At 39.8% G+C, this 23990-nt stretch overlaps 1 protein-coding gene across 1 annotated transcript in view; it reads left to right on the forward strand.

Moving 5' to 3' along the window:
- cfap251 (cilia and flagella associated protein 251) overlaps positions 1–23990 on the forward strand; it is a 79500-nt gene that overhangs the window by 22251 nt on the left and 33259 nt on the right. The window contains exons 5-12 of the mRNA XM_043715307.1: positions 857–966; positions 2672–2780; positions 6685–6765; positions 10236–10313; positions 14318–14362; positions 15233–15447; positions 19038–19232; positions 23449–23699. Of these exons, the coding sequence (XP_043571242.1) occupies positions 857–966; positions 2672–2780; positions 6685–6765; positions 10236–10313; positions 14318–14362; positions 15233–15447; positions 19038–19232; positions 23449–23699 (1084 nt within the window). The remainder of the gene's footprint in view (positions 1–856; positions 967–2671; positions 2781–6684; positions 6766–10235; positions 10314–14317; positions 14363–15232; positions 15448–19037; positions 19233–23448; positions 23700–23990) is intronic.

Consider the following 23990-nt stretch of genomic DNA (forward strand, 5'->3'; position numbering starts at 1 on the left):
ATTATTTACCATGTTTAAAGGATTTAAATAAAATGCAGCCTGAAGCTCTGCTGTGACTTCCTTACCTTCTTTCAATAGTCTGGGCTAATTTCTAATTTCATACACTGATTTAACCAACATCAATTTTGCGAAAATGTTCAAAAGGTCCTCTGCTGTAGCTAGATGTTTCTTCTCCAGTGCACTCAATTTTCATTAAGCTGTAATGTTTTTAAAAATCCACAGTAATATTTGTTTATTATCTCTCCCTTGACTTTGTGTCTCACAACTAAACATTTTTAATTTACCCTCTCAACTTCATATCATAAAAATATCTTTAAAATAATTGATGTGGCAATAGTTTAGATAAATAGTTTAATGCTTAGATACATATTGATAATGGGGCCACATTTTGATATGTATTACTAGACATTAATAATAATTGATACAATAGTTATGTTAATGGGCTATGAATTCAGATACCTGGATTAATGATCTGGAGACAAGTTCAAAACGCACTATGACAGCCAAGGGATTTCAATTTCAATTATTAAGTAATTCTGGAATGAAAATGATTGTCATAAAACCCCTTTGTTTGCTAATGGCCTGTAATGGGTAGAAAATCTACCATCTTTACTCACTGTATGCAATTCCCGGCCGATGGAAATGTGATTGACTCCTAACTGCCCACTGAAATTGGTGAGCAAGCCTCTCAGATGGTTAGGGATGGATTATCGAATCTGGCCCTGCTGGAGACACCCGCATCTCATAAAGGAACGAAAAAGATCAGATGTCCGAGTTGCTTAGAAACTAAAGCTTTTTTTTATATATGCATGTTCTTTTTTATTTCTTGTATAACAAAATGAAATTTGCTCTTTAGGGTCATTGTAGTCCACTTTCATGTATAGCTGTGAGTGGGAATAGGAGATGGGTGGCAACAGCAGACCAAGGTCCAGAGAGTCTAGTTATTGTTTGGGACACTTTCTCAGGGTAAGTTTGAATGAATGATGATCAGTATTCTTGAATTGATTCTATCTGTCCCTGTGATATGGAAACTTCTTTGTTGTTTAAAATGACTCATTTAAAATATTTTATTTGTTCCCTTTTCATTACTTTAAGTGTACAGGAAACATATGTTCAAGCCTCTGATAATTCTGTACTTAATCAGATTGTTAAAAGATGTCTGAGAATATTTCAGGATGATTCTCTTTCCACATTTCCTTCCTGCTTTTGGGAAGTTGATGATCCTCAACAGGTAGTGCAATGGGATTACTGGCATTACATTAAAGTGTATTTAACCACTTTGTAGTACCATGGATGACTCTGGGAATACAGAAGTTTGTTTCAAGGCAATATTTTAAAAAAATATTGTGCTGCAAACATTAGGTTTTTGTTAGTTACAGAAATGATCATGAGTAGAAAAGTGAACTGGTAATAATAGATAGCAGTACCACGCAACTTCTGTCAATATGTATCATTTTGTGATCCATTGTAACTTCCAAAAGCTGCTTGTCAGTTTAGCAGAAAATTTATCACTGTCATTGATAGCACGATGAATGACTTGATTGTTTTGTACTACACATATCCAAAGCCTGGCTCTCCTCAATCCACATAAAAATATGGTAGTTTATCAGTCAAAATGCTTAATTAGTGTTGAAAATAAATTTTGTGTTGGGGCAGGCATTACAAAGTCGTGATCAGAATTAAAGTCTGGCACAGACAACTATTCTCTTTCTCCTGGGTTACCATAAGGACCTATGAGAAATTAATTTAGATAATGGCAGTTTAGTTTCTTGTCAGCACGTTTCTATAGCCCAGGACTAATTAGATTGAAAATAGTACTCCTCATACCTTCGCAGTTTCAGTCAGGCCACAAATAGCTGATGTAACAAGTGGAAAAATATCTCATGGAGGCATGTCTCTTTTGCGTTTGGAAGAATGTTGTGAAACTTGAAAGGGTTCAGAAAAGATTTACAAGGATGTTCCCAGGTTTGGGGGGGGGTTTGAAATATAGGGAGAAGCTGAATAGGCTGGGGCTGTCTTCCCTGGAGCATTGGAGACTGAAGGGTCACCTTATAAAAGCTTATAAAATCTTGAGGGGCACGGATAAGGTAAATAAACAAGATATTTCTTTTCCCTAGGATTGGGGAATCCAGAACTAGATGACATAGGTTTAGGGTGAGAAGGGAAAGATTTAAAAGGGGCATAAGGGGCAATTTTTTCACCCAGAGGGTGGTGTGTTAATGGAATGAGCTGCCAAAGAAAGTGGTGGAGGCTGATACAATTACGACATTTAAAAGTCAGGTGGATGGGTATATGAATAGGAAGGGTTGAGAGGGATATGGAGCAAGAGCTGGCAAATGGGACTAGATTAGGTTAGGATATCTAGTCAGCATGGACGAGTCAGACCGAAGGGTCTGTTTCCATGCTGTACGTCTCTATGATTCGAAGTGCCTTTGAAAGCTACAAAGCGAAAGCCTTGTATCTAATTATGGGACGGAGGGCTGCCTGATAATAATGCTGAGTACACGAAAGGTATTAATGTACTTCATGTTACTGAGCTAATATTTGTTTCTAAAAATATGTTTTTTGCATAATCATAAAGGGAGACGATGTGTTGCATACAATTATGTAAATTGTAATGTTGAACATACCTATTTTGTAATCACTATCTATTTGCTGTTTTGCATTCCAGTATACCTGTGCAAACACTGTTTGATTGTCACCCGGAGGGTGGAGTTGGTGCCATGGCTATGACTCAGGATGCGAAGTACCTAGCAACAGTTGGCAGGGGAACAGTACAGGTGCACAAAGGATTATGGTTTTCCATTTACCTCTTTGAATATCTTTTTATAATTAGCTCTATGATAACGTATGCATAAGTATTTTATCCCAGAAAATAAGAATATTGTTTATTGGCAAATAATTATGCATTACATGAGAACACAAGCCATTGGCCCATCAAGTTCACATTGACCCTGTAAAGAATATCCCACCCAATCTATAGATTTCCAATGGTTAATCCATCTAACCTGCACATCTTTTGACTGTGGGAGAAAACCCACGCAGACGCAAGTAAAATGTACAAACTCCACACCACATAGATAAACATCCATTGGTGGAATTGAACCCAGGTCCCTGGTGCTGTGAGGCAGCAGTGCTATCCACTGAGCTACCATCTGAAAACAGATGAATAGTTGATATTGCAGTTTTGAGGCAGCTGATGGAGAATGGAGAGATCTGCAAATTGAAATGAGTGGATAGCAGCAGTCTCCTATTGTTTTACAAAGAAAGCGGCAAGTTCTAAGAAACTGATGGATATTCTGGTAAAAGAAAGCTCTGAGCTGTAATCTGCAAAGAAAGATTTGGGAACATAATCTGTCGTTGTTTTATTTGCTTTTTTTTAACTATAGATTGATTTATCTGAAAAGTAAAAGGGGAATCTGTTATCATCTAATATGACCTGAAGGAATGCTGAGACCTAAAGAAATATGAAAATTATGGATATATTAATTAAGAGTAAATTAGATTTAAATTGATTTTATAAGTATATGGGGAGTCAGTGAACAGTGGAATTTAATAGATTAAAAATATTAAGTTATATGTAAGATCAGTTCTGAGAAGAAAAAGGTGAATAGTGGGGTATGGGTTTTATGGAGTTTGACTAAATGAAATAAAACTCTCCCACAAAATTGTGGACTCCAACTGAATGTTTCTTAATGAGGAACTTTACCGATTATCTCTGGAAAGCCATACAAATAACAATAATTGACATTCTTTTTGTTGCCTCTTCAAAACAATTGATCAAGTTTTTAGGCATGGCTTCCCCGAGCTTTCCCTGATCAGCTGACTGTTTTCAAGATATTCAATCATTCTGTCCTTTGTTATATATTTACAACAGCCATTAGTCTAACTGATCTATAATCCCTTGGCTTCCCTATTTCACTTTCTTTAAACTGCAAAACAATGTATGCAATTAATTTGAAAGATTGGTTCCTGAAACAAGAGAAATTTACAAGGACATAGTTTGGCCATCTGCAGTGATCTCACCACCTTTCTTCCTGAAGTTTGTCACTCTTCACTGCCTGTAGGTGAATCCTGCTCTTGTGAATATGGAGGTGGGAAGAACATTTAATTAGGTGGGCTAGTATTATACCTGAACCCTGCCGCTCACCCACCTCCAACACAATTAAGTCACAGGGAAGATGGGAGCAGTCCATTGTCCAATGCAACCCATTGTTCCTCCAGGCCACCATAGTAGAGACAACAGGTCTCCTGAAGATGAGATTCTGATGCTTGAGTTGGTCTGGAAGTGCCTTGGGTTATAGTCCAGACAAAGTGTGTGGTAAATTCTAGCAGGCTGAGCTTTGCACAATTGGAGCAGACAGAAAGGGGATGTAATGGACTCTGGAGAGCTGGGAGAGTGGCAGCAGTCTTTGAGGAGGCAGGGGAGGATATTGAGCAGGAGGCTCATTACCTTCAGCATGGTCAAGCAGTGCAGCATCAGACACAACAAGCCAGACAGGACTCAATTGACTCCCAATGCCTGTAGATGTGAGCTGGGCGTAATCATTCATTGTCTTTTTGCAAAACAAATGCAGCTTTTTCTTTGTATGTTTCCTCTTTGCTTTTGCTGTTGAATGAAAGTGAACATTTTCAACCATTTCCACTTGGTGATGCTTTCACATTGAACAATGTTATGCTGGGCATTAGGAAAATTGTAGTACTCCCTTAAGTACAATTCTAAGAGAGCATTGCTAAGGATGAGTAATCTGTGTAGCTTTGACTCCTGTAAATGACATTCAATTAGACAGGTGATAATGAAAATATGAGGCTGCATTTGTAATGGAGTATTACCTGTGCTCCACACGTGCCCTCAGAAACTTCTCTTTATTTCGTAGCCCTTCAACTCCGGGTGCTCCGGTTTCCTCCCACAGTCCAAAAATGTGCAGGTTAGGTGAATTGGCTGTGCTAAATTGCCCATAGTGTTAGGTAAAGGGGTAAATGTAGGGGAATGGGTCTGGGTGGGTTGCGCTTTGGCAGGTCAGTGTGGACTTGTTGAGCCAAAGGGCCTGTTTCCACGCTGTAAGTAATCTAAAACTGCGAAGGGCAGCTCCAGGTTGGTAGCTCATAACCTGGTGTACAGCTGGGTTTTAAATATGGTACTGGCGCTGGGAGTCCATGCAGAGGCAGATACTTCTGCCATTGCTAAATACACCATAGCACAAGTGGGGCATCATAGAGCTGTGCTACATAAATAATGAGGAAAGGCATGAAGAATTGCATGAGAGGACCCACTGGAACAAATAGAGTGAAACCCTCGATGATAATCCTAAAATTGACACTTGTCCAATTTTTGGTAAAATGTTTAGTAGAATAGCAGGAGAGGTTTCTGTGATGACAATTTGATGGAAAATGAAATATTAGGGGTTTAGCAGAAATGCATCGGAATCATTGCATCCACCAGTGTCTGAGGCATGGATTAAATTTTCAGTGGCAAGTGGGCTGACGTAAGCATGGAGGTGGGTGATGTTACATGGGGCAAAGTAACCAATATTTGTGATGGATGAGTAATGAGTTGGAAAGTCAGCTCAAGGTTAAGAAGGATGTCAGAACCTGAATCACTGGTTGGTGAAGAGAATGGGAGCTGTTCCTGGGATATTGAATTAATAACAGTGGGTTTGGTCTCTCAATGATTCATTGAAGGAAATTATAACTCATCTAAGGTGCTGGTGAGCATTCTCATAATCCAGATATTGAGGGAAGAGAAGTAATGGCTTATTTTAGAAATTAACTCCAGCGGCTTGATTTTTAATTTGGGCAACCAGTTAAATTCTGTGTCCCAACCATTCAATTCTTCTGAATTCCTCAGGTAATTTCCTCTTCAAAGCCTAAATTGGGCTGGAGGCATGTTCAGCAACCAATTAGAGCACAAAGGGCAACGGCAGATGGCAGCCATGATGGGCCTGCTGCTGCCTTGTGGAAGAAGTGTCCAAGATGACCAAATGGTCAATGAAACAACTGGAACTTGATTTCCCAGTTTTCAAAGTTCTCTGTGTAGAAACATTTTTTTTCCGAAGTAAACCCAACAGCTGTCCACCAATGTGCACCACACAGTCAGGTTTGATTGTTTAGAAATTGAAAATGACCTCCTTTCCCCCCTGAGTTTGTTAGCAAGATCCTCAAGGTAGGATGTTAATTTAGGTGAGAAGGTTCTTGACTCTCCCTCTTCATTCTCAATTTGAATATTCTAGCATGTTCTGGACGGGTTGGGGGATTCATAATCTTTCTGGGTGAATTTGTTTAAAAGTACCTCTGCTCCTGTTCCAGTCCCAATCCCAGCCCATGGTTCAAAATGAAGTTGAAAGAGCATGAGTATAATAAAGAGGAGGAGGCAGAAATAAATTCTTGTGAGACAATAGAGTGCAGGGTGGGAATAGTGACTATGATAGGATTGTTATGAACGCAAACAAGGGAGGACTATCCCTTTGAGCTGGATAATGAGGGTGAGGTGAAATGATCCATCACGAACACATTGAATTCAATCTGGGATCTTGGTTAGATTCATTTCAATGCTTTGGGAGAATGCATGTTTGATTGGAGAGATTCAAGCAAAGATATAAAATTTTATTGCTGCAAAGGAAATTGAATTTTGTCCTTCATTAATTATTCACTGCCTGAAATTGTACATTTTGAACTTTTTTTTAGTGCGTGTCCATCTGGGACTGGACTTCAGAAACAAAAGGACCACTTTGTTCTGTGGACCTCAGTCCAGCCTTTAGCTTTCAGGTACGTTTTGAAAACGTCATCATAAATTACAATTTTTGTGTCAGTTAAGGTACATTAAAATTAAGTCAAAGACCATACTCATTGTAGATGAAATTCTCATGTTGTGTACGGCTGTCATTTCAAAGTCTTACATTGTTTCTCAAATGGTGGAGCAGAATAAAGGGGCCATATGGCTCAACTCTGTTCCTTATCTTACAATATTATGGAACATTTCTTGGAGGCTTGTTTTCCTACACAGAGAATCTCTGGTTCTGAGGTAACAGAGCAGAAGTTCAGCCATATGCTGTCAATATTCTTGCCTCCATTTACATACAGTGAAACAGGGAGCATATATTAGTTGTTGTTTTGTGTGATGTTGGCCAAATCTGGTGGGAACTCCCTGTAGTTCCTCAAAATACTGCCATAGATCTTTCACATCCTACAAGGCAGAATGAATCTTGGTTTAACATCTGATCGGAAAGATTGCACCTCTGACATTACATACAGCTCAACTGAAGTACCGCATGGAGGTGTCAGTCTGGACTTTTTTAAGTAGAAGAATCTGAAGTGGTGCCTTGAAATTTTCTGACAAGGTGAGCGTGTTACGAACTCAACCACAGCCGATAACTTAAACATGTTTGCTTTAAGTTTAAGTCACTGAACTATTTCAAAGCAATTCATATTGCAATGAGTAGCTTTGAGGTGCAGCGACCTTTTTCTGATATTGATAAACATGGCTGCCATTCTGCATACAGTGAGACCTAACAACAATGAAAATGAATGATCACTTAATGTTTAGCAGTATTGTTTAGAGGGAGAAATGTTAACTATGGCAGCAGGAGAACTTCCTATCTTTCTTCAGTTTGTGACATGAAATTGTTACTTTGCACTTAAGCAGGTGGAAGATGGTTTGAGTATTCATCTGAAAGGCACCAAAGCTGATAATACACCATTTCCTCAGTAGTGTACTGTCATCTTAGATTACATGCTTACAAACCTATAACCTTCAGACACAACTATGAAGAAACAACTGATTCCGGTCTGGAATTTAGTGCAACTGTAGGTGACTTCAGGGGTAATTAGCTCCCCCACCCCCAGCCAGGCAAACATTTACTGGATCAAACACCAATGTGTGCTTCAACAACTGACCCAGTCAGCTTCTCATCCAGTCAGAAGCCTCACTACCGAAACTCCCTCTTCCCACTGCTAGAAGCTGTTCTCTAATCAGAAGCCAGCAGCTTCATGGTCCTATACATCATCAGTATTGAGCGATAAGTGGTTGAAATGGTGCAAATGTCAATCTTCTTCTCAAACAGAGGGGCTCAGGGAGGTTGGAGGCAAGGGTAGTAGATGGTTTTCAATGGCTATCCCCTTTACCCCAAACTTTGCTCCTTATTTTCCTCACACTCAGGCAAATGGAGGCCTCCTCACCAAACTCAGATGGCAGCTCGACCTGGTTCCCTATTAAGACACCAGTTACTTTTCTCACATGCCAGGAAGGCAGGTAATCATACCAGTGGTGAGTTGGGCCTCTTAACTTGACCACTTAAGGGCCTTAATTGGAACAAGTTGAGCAGGTTACTCATGGATCTTCCTGCTTAGCACTTCATGGGTGCGAAAGGAGCAAGTATCTCTCCAGGTAGTGCAGAGGAAACCTGGAACTGAATTTGGCGTTCCACAGTTGGGCATATTTTCAGCAGCAGGGGTATTTTGAATGCAAGGCCACAATCCTTTCAGCCAGCCCCCGAATTGTCATTCATAACACACAAGATGAGTTGGCACTGAAATCATCAGGGCTCCCACTACATTTAAATAAATAATTGAAGGTCAGCTTCTGAGGCCAATTTGAAAAAGGAATGAGGTGGAGGGAAACACAAGTTTCCTTGTGTGCATCAGAGCCACCTGTCACCAAGATGCCATCTTCTCTTGATTCCTCATTGCCTGTCTTTCAAAATACAATCTCCCCTACATTTCTCTTCCCTCTCCATGGGTTCCCACATTCCTCCCCATCCTAAAGCTCTATCACATTCCAGTGGCCATTGATCTTCTTCCTGCTCCTGCTTGCAATCCCGGCAGCACTCACTACTGAGGCCCACCCCTGCTGCTGAGCTGCAATGTTGCTGGGCTGCACTGCTGCTGGTCTACATTGCTGATGGGCTATACTACATTTGAATGCACCACTGCTGGGCTGCACCCCCTGCTGTTGGGATGCACCAGTAATGGGTTGCACCCCCTGATGCTGAGCTGCACTGATGCTGAGTTGCACCACAGCTGGGCTGCACTGCTGCTGAGCTGCACCACTGCTGGGTTGCACCGCTTTCCTTCCAAAATTCAGCCCTGAATGTCTGGGTTTTCCACATATTCTGTGACATCGACAGCATCCATAATTGTTTTTGCTTGGAAATCAGCCTTATTAACAGACATGCCTTCTCGTCGGGCCAGAGCAAGCCTGAAGGTCAGCTAGGGTGAAAGATACAATGTATTGTCCTCCATCCTGAGAAGAGGCTTTTCTTTATGAGGGTGATCTGATGAAAGATCAATTTAAAACAGGCTTAGGAGAATTGACTGGTTAAACCTGTGAAATGGATTGTAGTTGAGATTTGTAACTGTTTTATTAATGCAACCAAAATATCTCCACAACAACACCCAATTGCACCCATGTACTCATGTTAAAACTCTTGTATTTGGTGAACAGCAAATGTTGCTGGCACACAAAGTGAATTAAGGTGGCTTGGAATAATTGGAACAGTTGTGCAAATATGGCTCAGTTCTGACTTTGCTCCATATATTCTACATTGTCTTTATAATGTTCTGTGCCCACATTTATAGCAGAACAGTGTACTGAAGATATATTTGTCACGATTTAATTAGGTTTCCCCTGCTGTGCTTTATTTAGGAGCAGTTGTAATTACTGTATTGCATGTTTAGATAAGCTGTTTCCATTATAAATGTGGAATTTATAATGGAAAAGTGCTAACAGGAAGCTAATGCAGAAATAATATTTTTAACATATGATAAATATGTGTTGATCATAATTTTATATCTGGCTTCATTTGACTCTTACAAAGGCAAATTAATAGGTTTCTCTACATAAGCATATTTGTCTTATAATCAAATATTTGAAAGGTTTAGTTCAATTCAGTTGTTTTCATATTTATCTTACATCAAAACTCATTTTAATATGTTGCTATTATGCACTTAATTTGTTTTGAGAATGTGACCAGTTCATCATAAATTTACCAAATTTACCTTCTAATGTCAATACTTTATGGTTTCTAAAACTAATTATTGTGCTGCAGTATTAGCATTGGATCTGCCATTTGTGTAATTTAGTTTGGCTTCACTATAATTTGCAGTAATCAGAAATTAATCTAATTGATTGGATTGGAAATGATTTTTGATTTTTATTTATTTTGATCTAAGGTAATTTTTCACATAATTATTTGGAGTTGACTTATAAGCATAAGTTTCCCTGTTGCATTTTTTTCCAGACATTTGTACTTTTTAATCCTGAAGATAATACTGAACTGCTCAGCAACAGTAAAACTGAAGTCGTGTTCTATACTTGGGTGAGTTTAATTGCATATTAACAGAATGTGACCCAGTTATTTACTTCAAGCAACCTGTTTTTATTTTGTTTGGCATATATTAGAAGATGGGTACAAATAAGAGCTGACATTTACAGAAAGGCTTCTGATCAAGGCTTGTAGTTTACAGTTCTGTCTAAAAGTCAAAACTTGGATAACTGTATAATTTACTATAAATATTTAACATACATCACTGTCACTTAATTTTTATTTTTAAAAGGGACTTTCATTTATATAGGATTTATCAAGGTTTTGAAATATGTATAACTAACTTGGTGATCATCCCTGGGCTATTTCCTTATTATTTTATACATCCAAATTGATCTTATGCGGTTTGCAGGAAATCTGATGTATCAAGCAACTGGGATGTTTAGCTGCAAGTATTGCCAGTCTCTTCAAGACCATTCTCAAGCGCCTCTTGTGGATGGCACTAGCTAGGAAATTCAAATAATTGTAGCTACTTATTAATTCCTAAGATCAGTTAAGGATATTCATAACATTTTGTCTGTTCCAGCTCAACTGCAGAAAATGTTGAATAAAATTAATGAATTTTTTTGTTTTAGTGCATTATTTGATGTCCATTACATATGAAGAGTTAACATCAATTGTGATCTTCAGTTGAAGCACAATGAGACAACAGCAAATAATTGGGACAGACCCTGCAGGGTGCTTTAGCACTCTTTGAATGTCATGTATTCTTTCCTGAATATTAAGGTTCCAGTATATAAATTCCTCTGCAATCATTTAAAATGGAAGCTACCTATGCCAGCTTGTCATATTATAGTAATAACTCATCATTAGGAATGGAAAGTATATAAGGAGAAGTTGTTACTGAATAATCTGTCTTGCTTGTTCTCCACTGATATTCCTTATAACTAGCAATCAGAAACATTAATTGGCATTTAATTTTAAGAAACATTTTGAGAGATTGCATATAAAAGGAACATAAAAACAGGAATATGCCATTCAGCCCACCAGCCATGAGATTGTGGCTGATTTATAGCCTAACTCCACTGGCTGATCAGACCATGTTGGAGAAATTAGCCCAATAAAGCAGAGATCACAAAACACAGATTGAAGTGAAATTAACAAACAGTTTATTAACACAGCGATATCGTGGAAGAGAAATTGACCAAGCTGAAACAGCACAGACAGCCTGTCCAGGTAGCCGGAACTCTCTTCCCTGACCTGAAAGTCAAGCCAGGTTTTATAGGAATCTTGTACAAAGATGCTCATTAAAAATAGGGAAAATACAATGTATTTGATAATTAAGTAAAAGTAATCCAGTTACAATGGTGATAATCGCAAAGCAGTTGTCAGAAGAATGTCCTGATTGTAGATATAATGTTGCATCATGGCAGCATCAATCAGTTTTTAATGGGATCAGGAGATTTCAGCTCTTTTCGAGGGTAGGTGAGAATGTCCCTTTTAAAGCAATAAGGTGTTTCCATTGTTGCTGTCCTGTGAGCGAGGTATTCTGGTGTCTCTCCGTCTGATCTGTCCTTTGTGCGTCTTTGGTATCACTGGGGTACGAGATTGCCCTAATGGCTTTGGGACAGCTGTGTTGATCGGGTCCAGGAAGCTTATTGTTAGTTTATCTTGGGAAGTGTATTCCCTGGTCTGCGAGTGACTATGGTCATGTCTGGTTTCCCTTGTCAGCTTGTTTGGTCAATGCTGAGGCATTCTGGGTGTTTCTTGTATGGTTTGGACAGGCTTGATTTTCTGTGGCCTTGCTGTGGGTAGGCAAGGTGGCAGATCTTTTCCCACAAGGCAAGTTCAAACAGTCCGCAGGTACCTTGGACGAGTATACCAGCACCATTTATCAGCAAGTGTATGGAGGACTACATACCGAGGAAGTCATCTGGTGTTCCCCAACAGGAAACCCTGGATGAATCATGACATACACAACCTGCTAAAACAGGCGTGAGGCCTTCAGATCAGGAGACACACTCAAATATAAGGAATCCAAGTATGACCTTTGCAGAGCAATTAAGACAGCCAAAGACCAATACTGATCCAAACTAGAGACCCAGACAGACACCCGGCGACTATGGCAAGGAGTGAATGACATCACAGATTCTACAAAGAGATAGTGCAAGATAGCAGATGATGACACATCCCTTCCAGGTTATCTCAACGCCTTCTATGCTCGCTTTGAGCAGAATTTCGGTGGAGAGGTAACACATATTCCGACAAGTCCTGACGAACCTATCCCAACAGTCACTGCATCAGAGGTCAGATCAGTTTTCCTTCGTGTGAATCCAAGGAAAGTGATGGGACCAGATGGAGTACCAGGCCATACACTCAGGGCATGCACAAATCAACTGGCAGAGGTCTTCTCGAATATCTCCAACCTCTCCCTGCAGCAGGCCACTGTCCCTGCCTGTTTCAAGAGGCCAACATCATCCCTGTGCCTAAGAAAGCTCAGCAGCATGTCTCAATGACTACAGCCCAGTGGTCATGAAATACTTTGAAAGGCTGAACATGGTATTAATTAACTCCAGCCTCCCCACTATTCTTGACCCCTCCAATTTGCCTATTGAATCAACAGATCCACATCAGATGCCATATCAATTGCCCTTCACTCCTCCCAAGAACATCTTGACACCAAGAACAGCTACGTAAGAATCCTACTCATTGACTACAGTTCAGCCTTTAACACTATTATCCCCTTGAGACTGATTACTAAACTTAGTAATGAGATTAGATTAGATTAGATTCCCTACAATGCGGAAACAAGCTCTTAAGCCCAACAAGTCTGCACCGACCCTCCAAAGAGTAACCCACCCAGACCCATTCCCCTACTAATGCGATCTCAGACTAAGCCCCACTCTCTACAATTTGATCCTCAGTTTCACTATCCACAGGCCACAATCAGTGAAGATTGGGGACAATATTTCATCCTCATTAACATTCAACACTGGAGCCCCCCCAGGTTGCGTACTCAGCCCACTACTGTACTCATTGTATACCCAGGACTTTGTCGCCAAATACCAGACTAACGCCATTTACAAGTTCACTGATGACGCCACCATAGTTGGTCAAATCTCAGATGGTGATGAAAACAGACCTGGAAAGGTGGAAGACCTGGAAAAATGATGCACTGAGAACAACCTAGCTCTCAATGCTGGCAAAACCAAGGAACTCATCATTGACTTTCAGCAGGATATTACTCATGCCCCCTCTAAACATTAACAGCAGGGTGGTGGAACAAGTGGACAGTGTCAAGATCCTGGGAGTGGTCATCCACAACAAGCTTTCTTGGACTCTTCATGTAGATGCACTGGTTACAAAAGCCCAGCAACATCTCTTCTTTGTCAGGCAGCTGAGGAAATTTGGCATGACAGTGAATATCCTTGCCAAGGTTTATAGTTGCGCCATCAAGAGCATTCTATCTGGATGTATCACTACCTGATATGGCAAATGTACCATTCAAGATTGGAGACGGTTACAGAGAGTGGTGAACTCGGCCTGGACAATCACAAAGGCCAACCTCCCAGCTATAGAATCCATCTACCAGGCCCACTGTTAAGGAAAGGTTGCCAGTATTCTCAAAGATCCATCTCACCCTGGCAATGTTTTTCTATAACCTCTACCATCAGGGAGAAGGTACAGAAGCCTGAACACACACACCAGCCGGTTTCAAAACAGTTCCTACCCTATTGTTGTTAGAATACTGAATGGACTCACAAACTCCTAACATTCGCCTGTACCTGTGCTTTTGTTTTTGCCGCTGTTTACCTATTATTTACTTATCTATACTACTTAACTCTGATCTGCCTGTATTGCTCGCAAGACAAAGCTTTTCACTCTGCCTCGATACACGTGATAATAAAATCAATTCAATTCAATCTCTTAATACTTTTACTTAACAAAAACAGTCCATTTCAGATTCAAAATGCAATGCAAATCCAAATAAATATGAAATTATGTACAGTACTGTTGATAGAAACCTCTGCATTAATAAAATCTGTTTTGCATTATAGAAAGACAATCAGTTGGAATTTGCATCACCAATCCTTACGGATGAAGTAAGTATTAATATTTAATTATTCAATTTCTATATGATAACTGATTCAAGCTATATGTATATTATAAGTGAAAGGCAAAATTAATTTGAGTTTCTGCAGACAAGCTATTCTGTATTTTTCACAATCCATGCAGTGTTTTGAAAATTATTCACAATTTTAAATTAACAAGCCTGCATTGAAACTAGAGATTAGGCATTTTCTCTTTCCTATAGAGTAGTCAGTATGTGGAACAGAATCAAAGCAAAATCATTCAATTAATTGCCACGTAATAACTTTTTCCACAAAAGAGCTATAAACACCTTAAAAATACTGTTCATGTCTATCTTTGTGTGGTTTCTGATTCAGGTGTACCACAAAAAGCTCTGAGCTTTTCTGACAGTGGGAAGAAAACTCAGGGAAGAGCTACTGGTGGGCAATCTCTAATAGAAACTTAGAAAATAGGAGTTGGAGTTGGCCACTCAAGTCTGCTCTGCCGTTCATTTTGATCATGTCTGATCATTCAACTTAGTAACCTGTTCATTTTCCCCCCAAGAATCAGAATTATTTTCCAATCTGCTCAGAAATGTTATTATACACTTGTGAAGCATGTGAAACTTAAATCCAGCTCACCAAGAAAGCCCTCTGCATGCTGCTATGAGCTGAGAGGCTAGTACTTTAGAACAGGCATTCGGCTTAAAGATTGAAGAGGTTTAAAGACAAAGAAATAAATCATATAGATCATGTACTGTAAATAACTTTTCAACAGTGGTTCTCAATATTTTTAACGAGCTACTCACTGATAATGAATGTTGTTGGAAGATTGGCATTTATCTATTTATGGTCAGCTGGTTTACTGCTTAAATTTTACCACCAATATCTTTTCTTCCACAGACATTTAACAAGATTGTCGGACTCTACAGTCAATCAGTTTTTCATCTGACTCCTTCACAAGTACTTACTGCTACTTCCGCAGGGAATTTGGTTATCTGGGACACAGTGAGCGCACCACAAATTCAACTTGATGCAGTAAAATCATACAAAAAAAAAGCTCTAAAACTGATGAATCTACAAAGTGATAGCATTACAGTGGTCACTGTGTCTGACAGGTGAGGGAAAGGCAGGCTATCAGCAGTGAATTCTTTGCAGAATTCAGATGTGTAATCATTCAAAATTGTTCTTCAGCATGAGAAAATGCATATTTTTATTTAATTTCTGGTCCCTTAACAAAACTGGTTTCTTGTATAGTACATATTTCAAAGATGCACATTCCAAAAATAAAAATGTGTGTATTGTTAATGCTGAAAAAAATTCTCATTATTTGCTGGAGGAATTTATTTGCTACTGGACTCCAAAAATACTGTTTCAGGGGGACCTTGTGATTCAATTAATAATTTTCAAAGATTAACTCTTAACATAAGAATGCTTATACATCATTTCACTAGTGGAATTATAAACACAGGGAAGGAGTATGTTTATAAACTTTGTTCCAAGTAGTGATAAGGAACTGGGAGAGGATGGCCACCCACTCATTCATGTCGTGGGTCCAACACTGGCAGTTGACATAGTTCTGTTACAGAGCCCCAGAGTATACTCAGTCTGTGGTGACATTGTGCCTCACTCATCTGGAGGAAACGGCATTGAGGATGATAGACTCTGGCCTCATGTACTGTGAATCCTGAGGGGATGTTCAACTGAGACATCTTTATGCTGAGACTGTTTGGTGCCTCCTGGAGGTTGGCGCTGGTTCTCGGCTTCTTGGCACATCTGATACTCCTCTAACTCCCTGTACCTCTACATCACAATAACAGTGACAATAACCCTGTCTGTGGCTAGATCCATTGGTCATGCTTCCAATGAACCTGTGTGGGAATATAACAAGACAGGTCCTTAGTAATGTGGGCAGTCATTCATATCACACAGTTTAATAATCTTTGCTTTGCCAAGCAGGTTCATAAAATGTGTTCACGTGGACCTTTTACAGTGGATTTTATACCAATGAATGCAGTAGAGTAGAAACCATAGAATCCTGAGAGTGTGGAAATAGGCCGTTCAGCCCATTGAATCCACATTGACCCACTGAAGAGCATCCCACCAGACCTACCTCTCCCTGTAAGCCTGCATTCCCCATGGCTATTCTACCTAGCCACTCAACCATCATGACATCCGAAGTACAAGCCATATCACACAAATACAGTAGGAGGTTGTGAGTGCTGTTTGATCATTGCTACTTTTCCTGCCACCTCACTGGACCCAAGAAAGGGCAAATAGTATACGAGAGCATAATAACAATAGGGGAGAGGAAGTCAGTTCTGTGCCATTGTGCAGCCTATGAGATCTTAGAATGTCTTTATGAATTGTTGCCCACAGATTCCACTCTTCAGGTCACCCGTGATTACTTTGGCTTCACAGAGGTGATAGAGATGTCTTCCCACCCGCCTCATATGTTCAGCTCTGGTTTTCAACTCAGACTCACTTCCCCAAATTCCCTGTCATTTCAGTGCCTCCTGATAACCCACTTGATTTTCACTGAGATGACTCCAGGACTGACGTGGCCCACACCTCTGACACCCAACTGGATCGACAGCCCCAACTGATACTGACCAATCTCTGACAGACCTCTGTGCAGCTCCCTCACTCACTTTAGTGAGACTGTCCAAATAGTTGCCCTGGATCTGCATCAGTGACCATAGCCACTCCCTGGACTGTAGTGATACAGCTCCCTTAATCATGACTGTTCCAAGCAGCTGACTGACCATGTCCAATCCCCTAGACTGATAACCGATGCTGCCCTTTAGTTACTGTGGTGGGATCCTCTGACTGAAGGCCTTTCCCTTCGCTTGTGTGAAGAGTATACCACTTAGACTTTGAGACATGACCAATTGGTTGAAATACATTCTGTGTGTTTGCCATGTAAGTTGCTGGCATGTAGCGTAGGTGTGAGATTGATATAGCCCAGTGTTGTACAGCAACATATCCGCTAACATGACTCATCACTCTGACAACCATGACAAGCTGCTTTTATCATGATTTTCCTTTCAGCACAGACACAGAGTACTATGAGCCTTTAAACTTTGATGGAGTTTGCAAAATGGAAAACGGTCAAGTAAGGCAGAGATACAAGTAGATGCAGAGTGAGTGTGCATTAAGAAGTAAAGAAGGAATTCTGAGATGCATCCTTGTTAAATCCATGAAATGGCAGTAATGTAGCATTAGTGCGCTCCAAAGCTCAGCATTATTGTGCAGAACCAAATTGTGAGTGCTTTGGAGATATGCCAAGGTGTAGAGAGGTTGATATGGGTCCAAAGCCAATCACTGTGAATGGGGGCAATGGGTGGTTATGTGGAGAGTACCACAAGATTTTGGGGATTGCTGTCCAAGATGGAGGCCTGGAAAAGCAAGTGGATTTGCTGGCTAAGTTTCCCCTAATTTTTCTTTTGTGGCTGTGACTTCCAGAATTAGATATCACTACATCAGCATGGCATTCAGAGTGCGTGCTGTACGCTTGGAACTTCAGAGCAGTTGCACAGCCATGCAGCTTACAGGGGATACTTGTCACCAGTCGAGAGTGTGGTGCTGGAAAAGCACAGCAGGTCAGGCAGCATTCCAGGAGCAGGAGAATCAACTTTTTGGGCAAAAGCCCTTCATCAGGAATACTTGTCACCAGGTCTGAGTTTCATATTGGGAATTATCACCATTTAGTTTCCCTCTGGCTCACGACACAAACTGCATATCAATGAGATGAGATTAGGTAATAATGACAAGCTAAAGTGTGCAAATAGTGCAGTCAACTACTCACTGCTCCCTAGGGAGACTTCTGTCTTATTATTCAAAGTCTGTTTGAAGAATCAGACCTTCTTCTCTGGACATCAAGAATCTCATTTCTCCGATATCACCCTATTTTCCTAACTGGTTCATGAATTCCCATGCCATTCAGAGTGCGTTCTGTGCGTTTGGAACTTCAGAACAGTTGCACAGCCATGCAGCTTACAGGGCTGTGAAGATTCTGTCTGATGTTCTTCTATGGTGTTGAAAGAACACACTTCTCGATATTTCTATAAGTTGGTCATTTATGGTGATCTCTGCTCTGATCTCAAGTGCTAGGAGTACCTCTACATCTTGACTCTGATAAGGAAGTAGTGTCATTGGCATCTTCCACCAATGTCTTTTTAAAAGTGCTGCAGCTGATAGAAGGAGCTGAGTGGTGGCTTTAATAACTAGGAAGGTATTTGTTATTTTCATTTTAGAATGGGAAATTAAAGACATGAAGTTTGCATCTACATGTCCATCTTATTATTTTTGTGATAGCAATGATGCTTAAATGAGGCTCAGTGGCAGCATCTTTGTCTCTGAGACAAGAAACTCAGGATTCAAGCCACACTTCATGAAGACCATTTATGATTTGGCCTCATCGATTGATTACCAACCTGCAAATGGGTGTTGAGAACAGCTGGAAAGATTCCTAGTCAGTTAAACACTTGCACCTCAAGCTGTAGGACATGGCTTCAGGCTAACAACCTGTTCTAGGTTAGGGCAATTAATTGTATACAGACGTAAGCATGTGCTTTGTCTGTATGATGTTGGGGAAATTATTTTAATCTAATAGTGTTGAAATATTATTTAAGTCAAATCTATCAGCAAAAGCATTAAATTGTTTATATTTGTATGATGCTGACTGCATTTTTGCTGTTCATTACAGGTATATAGTGACTTGTGATGTCAAAGGTTGCATCAAGTTCTATGATGAGCAGCTTTGCTTACTTAATTGGTATAGTAACTTCAACCTGGGAGCCATCAGTTCCATTTCCTTCTCCAGCCAACCAGCTACCAAAGCCAATGAGAAAACCTCTTACCCATCACAGTCGACCATCAGTGCTGAGCAATTTATTGTCAGGTTAATGATGTTCTTATTTTATCTAAATGTTGCTATTCATTTCATATGGTCAAGCAGTATTACTTGAAATATCCTGGTTGTGTTAAAAATGTAGCAAATCCTTAAGTATATGCACTATCTCTTTTGTACAAAACATTAATTCAACGTGAGGCTTTATAGATATTTGGGATGAACCTTTCACATTTTCTTGCCTTTGGAGAGCTCAATGTTTTTCGCTTTTTTTTCCAGCAGTATCACCCCTAACCTCCTCTCTTGAAGGTGGTTTCACTTTTATCAGATGTAGTCACTTTCTGGTATCTTATCCAAATGACAATTCTTATTTTTAATCTCTGAGCTCAGACAGTGGCTCCTCTATCATTGTTTCTGTCAGTGATGGTCTTAAACAAGAACAGGTAAGGCATACTGGCAATAAACCATGTGTTACAAATGTACATACATAGATTTTGAATCAACCTGTTCAGAGATGTTGCAGGTGGGACCTGAACCCAGGTCTCCTGGCTCAGAAGAAGGGACAGTACCACTGTACCTCAGGAGCCTTAATAGGCCTGAATCTGCCCGTGCTTCCAAGATTAGATGTGATTATATGTTTTCAAATAGTATTGATATGGACATGCCCGGGATGGATTAGGTCGGAAGTTACACGACACCAAGTTATAATACCAGGTTTATTTGAAGTCACAAGCTTTCAGACTGTTGCCCCCTCACATGTTGGACTACAACTTTGTGTCATGTGACTTCTGACCCTCTTTGGGTAGTATGGCCACAAGATGGAGAAAGTGAGAACTGCAGATGCTGGAGATCAGAGTCGAAGAGGGTGGTGCTGGAAAAGCACAGCAGGTCAGGCAGCATCCGAGGAGCAGGAAAGTTGATTTTTCGAACATAAGCTCTTCAATCAGGCCAGTGAACCTAATAGGTCATACCTGTGCTAATGCTGCCCAGGCATCTGCCACCCTGCTTCAGCTAGCGTTATCTTTCATCCCGCTACCTCTTAAATGTAGCAACGCTATTTGCCTCAACCACTCTTAATCATAGAATCACAGCATTATTACAGCACAGAAGGAGGCCATTTGATTTGTCATCTCTGTGATGATACTCTGCAAGAGCTTATAGAGTCATAGTCATAGAGATGTACAGCATGGAAACAGACCCTTTGGTCCAACCCGTCCATGCCGACCAGATCTCCCAACCCAATCTAGTCCCACCTGCCAGCACCCGGCCCACATTCCTCCAAACCCTTCTTATTCATATACCCATCCAAATACCTCTTAAATGTTGCAATTGTACCAGCCTCCACCACTTCCTCTGGCAGCTCATTCCATACCAATACCACCCTCTGTGTGAAACAGTTGCCCCTTAGGTCTCTTTTATATCTTGCCCCTCTCACCCTAAACCCCTCTAGTTCTGGACTCCCTGACCCCAGGGAAAAGACTTTGTCTCTTTACCCTATCCATGCCCCTCATAATTTTGTAAACCTCTATAAGGTCACCCCTCAGCCTCCGAAGCTCCAGGTAAAACAGCCTGTTCAGGCTATAGCTATAGCTCCCGATAGCTCAAATCCTCCAATCCTGGCAAGATCCTTGTAAATCTTTTCTGAACCCTTTCAAGTTTCACAACATTTTTCCGATAGGAAGGAGACCAGAATTGCACGCAATATTCCAACAGTGGCCTAACCAATGTCCTGTACAGCCACAACATGACCTCCCAATTCCTGTACTCAATACTCTGACCAATAAAGGAAAGCATGCCAAACGCCTTCTTCACTATTCTATCTATCTGCGACTCCACTTTCAAGGAGCTATGAATCTGCACTTCAAGGTCTCTTTGTTCAGCAACTCCCTAGGACCTTACCATTAAGTGTATAAGTCCTGCTAAAATTTGCTTTCCCAAAATGCAGCACCTCGCTTTAACTGAATTATACTCCACCTGCCACTTCTCAGCCCATTGGCTCATCTGATCAAGATCCTGTTGTAATCTGAGGTAACCTTCTTCACTGTCCACTACAACTCCAATTTTGGTGTCATCTGCAAACTTACTAACTATACCTCTTATGCTCGCATCCAAATCATTTATATTTCTGCATTCTAATCAATTACTGGCTAGAGAAGTTTCTTCTGAATTTCCTACTGGATTTATGAGGCTTATTTATTGTTTATCAATAGCTTGAGCTGCGATATTACTTGAAAATAGAAATATCAGGCCAGATTTTAATAGAGGAACTCACAACTGTACGGAAGCAACATGGCATACTGATTTTTGTGAGACTTTCCCTGACTCAGGAACTACACAGAGCTATCCAACTACTCTAATCATTTTACTGAGCCTCAGTTACACTATCATTTATGCATCTGCTGACTCCTCGAACTTCTTCCTGCTTTCTGACTGCATTTGACAATTAGCTGAGCCATCTCACCTTAGCCATTTTCCTTCTGCATAGAGTGTGCCTCTGTCTCTATCTATCTTCTAACTCCACTGACTGACTCTGGAACAATTTTCCAATGACTCTGGAACTGTTTTGAGTGACATATTGAAACCTTGCAACAAGCCCTACCCTATTGGTTAGCTCATTTGGCTGGATGGCTAGTTTGTGATGCACCAACAATCACTGAGGTTAGAGTTAAATTACTGAGGTTATCATTGAAGGACTGTCCTTCTCAACCTCTCCCCTAACCTGAGGTCTGGTGATCCTTAGGTTAAACCACTGCTGGTCATCTCTATCTAATGAGAGAGAGCAACTATATGGTCCAGTCGGACTATGACAACTTTACTAATGTCATGCCTGTCATATCAGTCTCCCTAACAAATACTAATAATTGTGGAAATAATTCAAACCAAAGGCCTTACACATACTTGGTCTATCTTACATTTGTTCCTTTGATATATTTCAGAAATCATTTTTATAAAACAAAATAATTGTTTCATTAAGGAAACGAAATTGTATGGGCAGAGTACAGGAAACCAGGATTAGATTAGTTAGGATTAGATACAAAGGTAAACTTTTGCAGCATCTTTGATAGAGGGACTGTCTTTCAGATAAGATATTAAACCAATGCCTTATCTACCCTCTTAGGTGGACATCAGAAATGCTTTGGCACACTTTGAAAAAATGCCTGGCATCCCAACCAAAAAGCTATTCCTCAAAGAAATTCACAAAAATAGTGATGATTATTTCACTGTTATTTGTGGGCACTTGCACTATACAAATTGACTGCTGCCTTTAAAACAGTCACTAGATTTCAAAAGTGCCTAATTGGCTGTTAACTCTTTTGGAATGTTTGTGAAAAGCAGTGTAAATGTGGGTCTTTTCTTCTGTAAATCAGTGATAGTTGCAAGATGTTCTCAAGCTATAATAGTTTATTATAAATTGATTATTTTTCTTTATTTTCATACAGAAATAAACATCATTTTAATACAAATTATATTTATAGCATGTGCTGAGGATAGATGAAGAATTATTTTTAAATGTATTATAAAAAACCTAATAAAAAACCTAATATGAAACTTACAAGGGTAGGGAAACTGCTTGAAGATGTAATAATGTGTTGTTTAAATATAATAATATGATTTAATTTAATCAAGTTAACACAAATAGTTGAATTACACATCTTTTAAAGTAGGACTTTTACTGTTTTACTTATAACATTAAACCACAATGTATGAATTAATATTAAAAATGAGCAGAAAGGAAGCTGTTCAATTTTTAATGCCTTACCTCATTCTGTCTAGCTTCTTGCTGAAAATAAAAGATAGCTAATAAGCATAAGAAAAGGACTTTGAATGTTGCAACATTTTGGGAATAGATATGTAGAAAGAGGAATAAGATCCTGCAGGCAGATTCTGGGAAGCTAGGCAGGAGACTACTTCAGTATAGGAACAGAATAGAGAAGATGATTGTGTGGCTGAAGAAAATATATATTGCTCCACCTTTAACCCAACAACTTAATTTGAAATGATATATTTGGCAGCTCCACTGTTGCTACTACTTTATCCTCATGATGTAGGATTAGTCACATAAAATATGTGATATATATTGTTTCTGACTATTACAAATATTTCTAAACATGTCCTTATTAAAATTTACTGATGTTTCCAACCTATTTGTCTCTTTTCAAGGTATCACAACTAATTAGCATTTGAAAAGCAGAATTGAACTTATTGCCAAAGTTATAAAAATGTTTTCTTAATCTTATCTGCTTTTTGTGTGTTTATTTCAATGTAGAAACTTTGTTGTAGCGACAGTTGATGCAACAGTGGCTCACGTAACTGGAGATGGGTGCAAGCTTGAAATGTTATTGCAGGAGCATGGTGCAGCAGTACACGCTATAGCATGTAATCCTGCTCAACCGTTCATCTGCATGGGAAGCTATTGTGGACTCCTAAAGGTGTGGAACTACGAGAAGAAGGAACCTATCTGCAGCAGGCGTTTTGGAACAGGAAATTATATTCAATGTGTGACTTATAACAAAGCAGGTATTGCATTAACAATTTTAAAATGTGTAAATTTTTTTAATGCATATTAAAACATGTAATGTTTTTGATGATGATTTATGTACTCTCCATTTCAGACACCCATAGGCATCAGTGCTGTGAGCTTAAGTATCAGGTGGAAGGGTAAAGCTGCCTCCACTTTGCTCCATCAACAAGCCTCAGAACTGTAACTCTGAATGGTGTGATATTTTTCTATTTTACACACCAACTATCTGCTTGCCTCTCTTTGAGGCTTAGTGATGACTTGACTGCAGTTTGATGTTGAGTTTCATG

Source organism: Chiloscyllium plagiosum, chromosome 25 (assembly GCF_004010195.1).
Source record: "Chiloscyllium plagiosum isolate BGI_BamShark_2017 chromosome 25, ASM401019v2, whole genome shotgun sequence".
NCBI lineage: Eukaryota > Metazoa > Chordata > Chondrichthyes > Orectolobiformes > Hemiscylliidae > Chiloscyllium > Chiloscyllium plagiosum.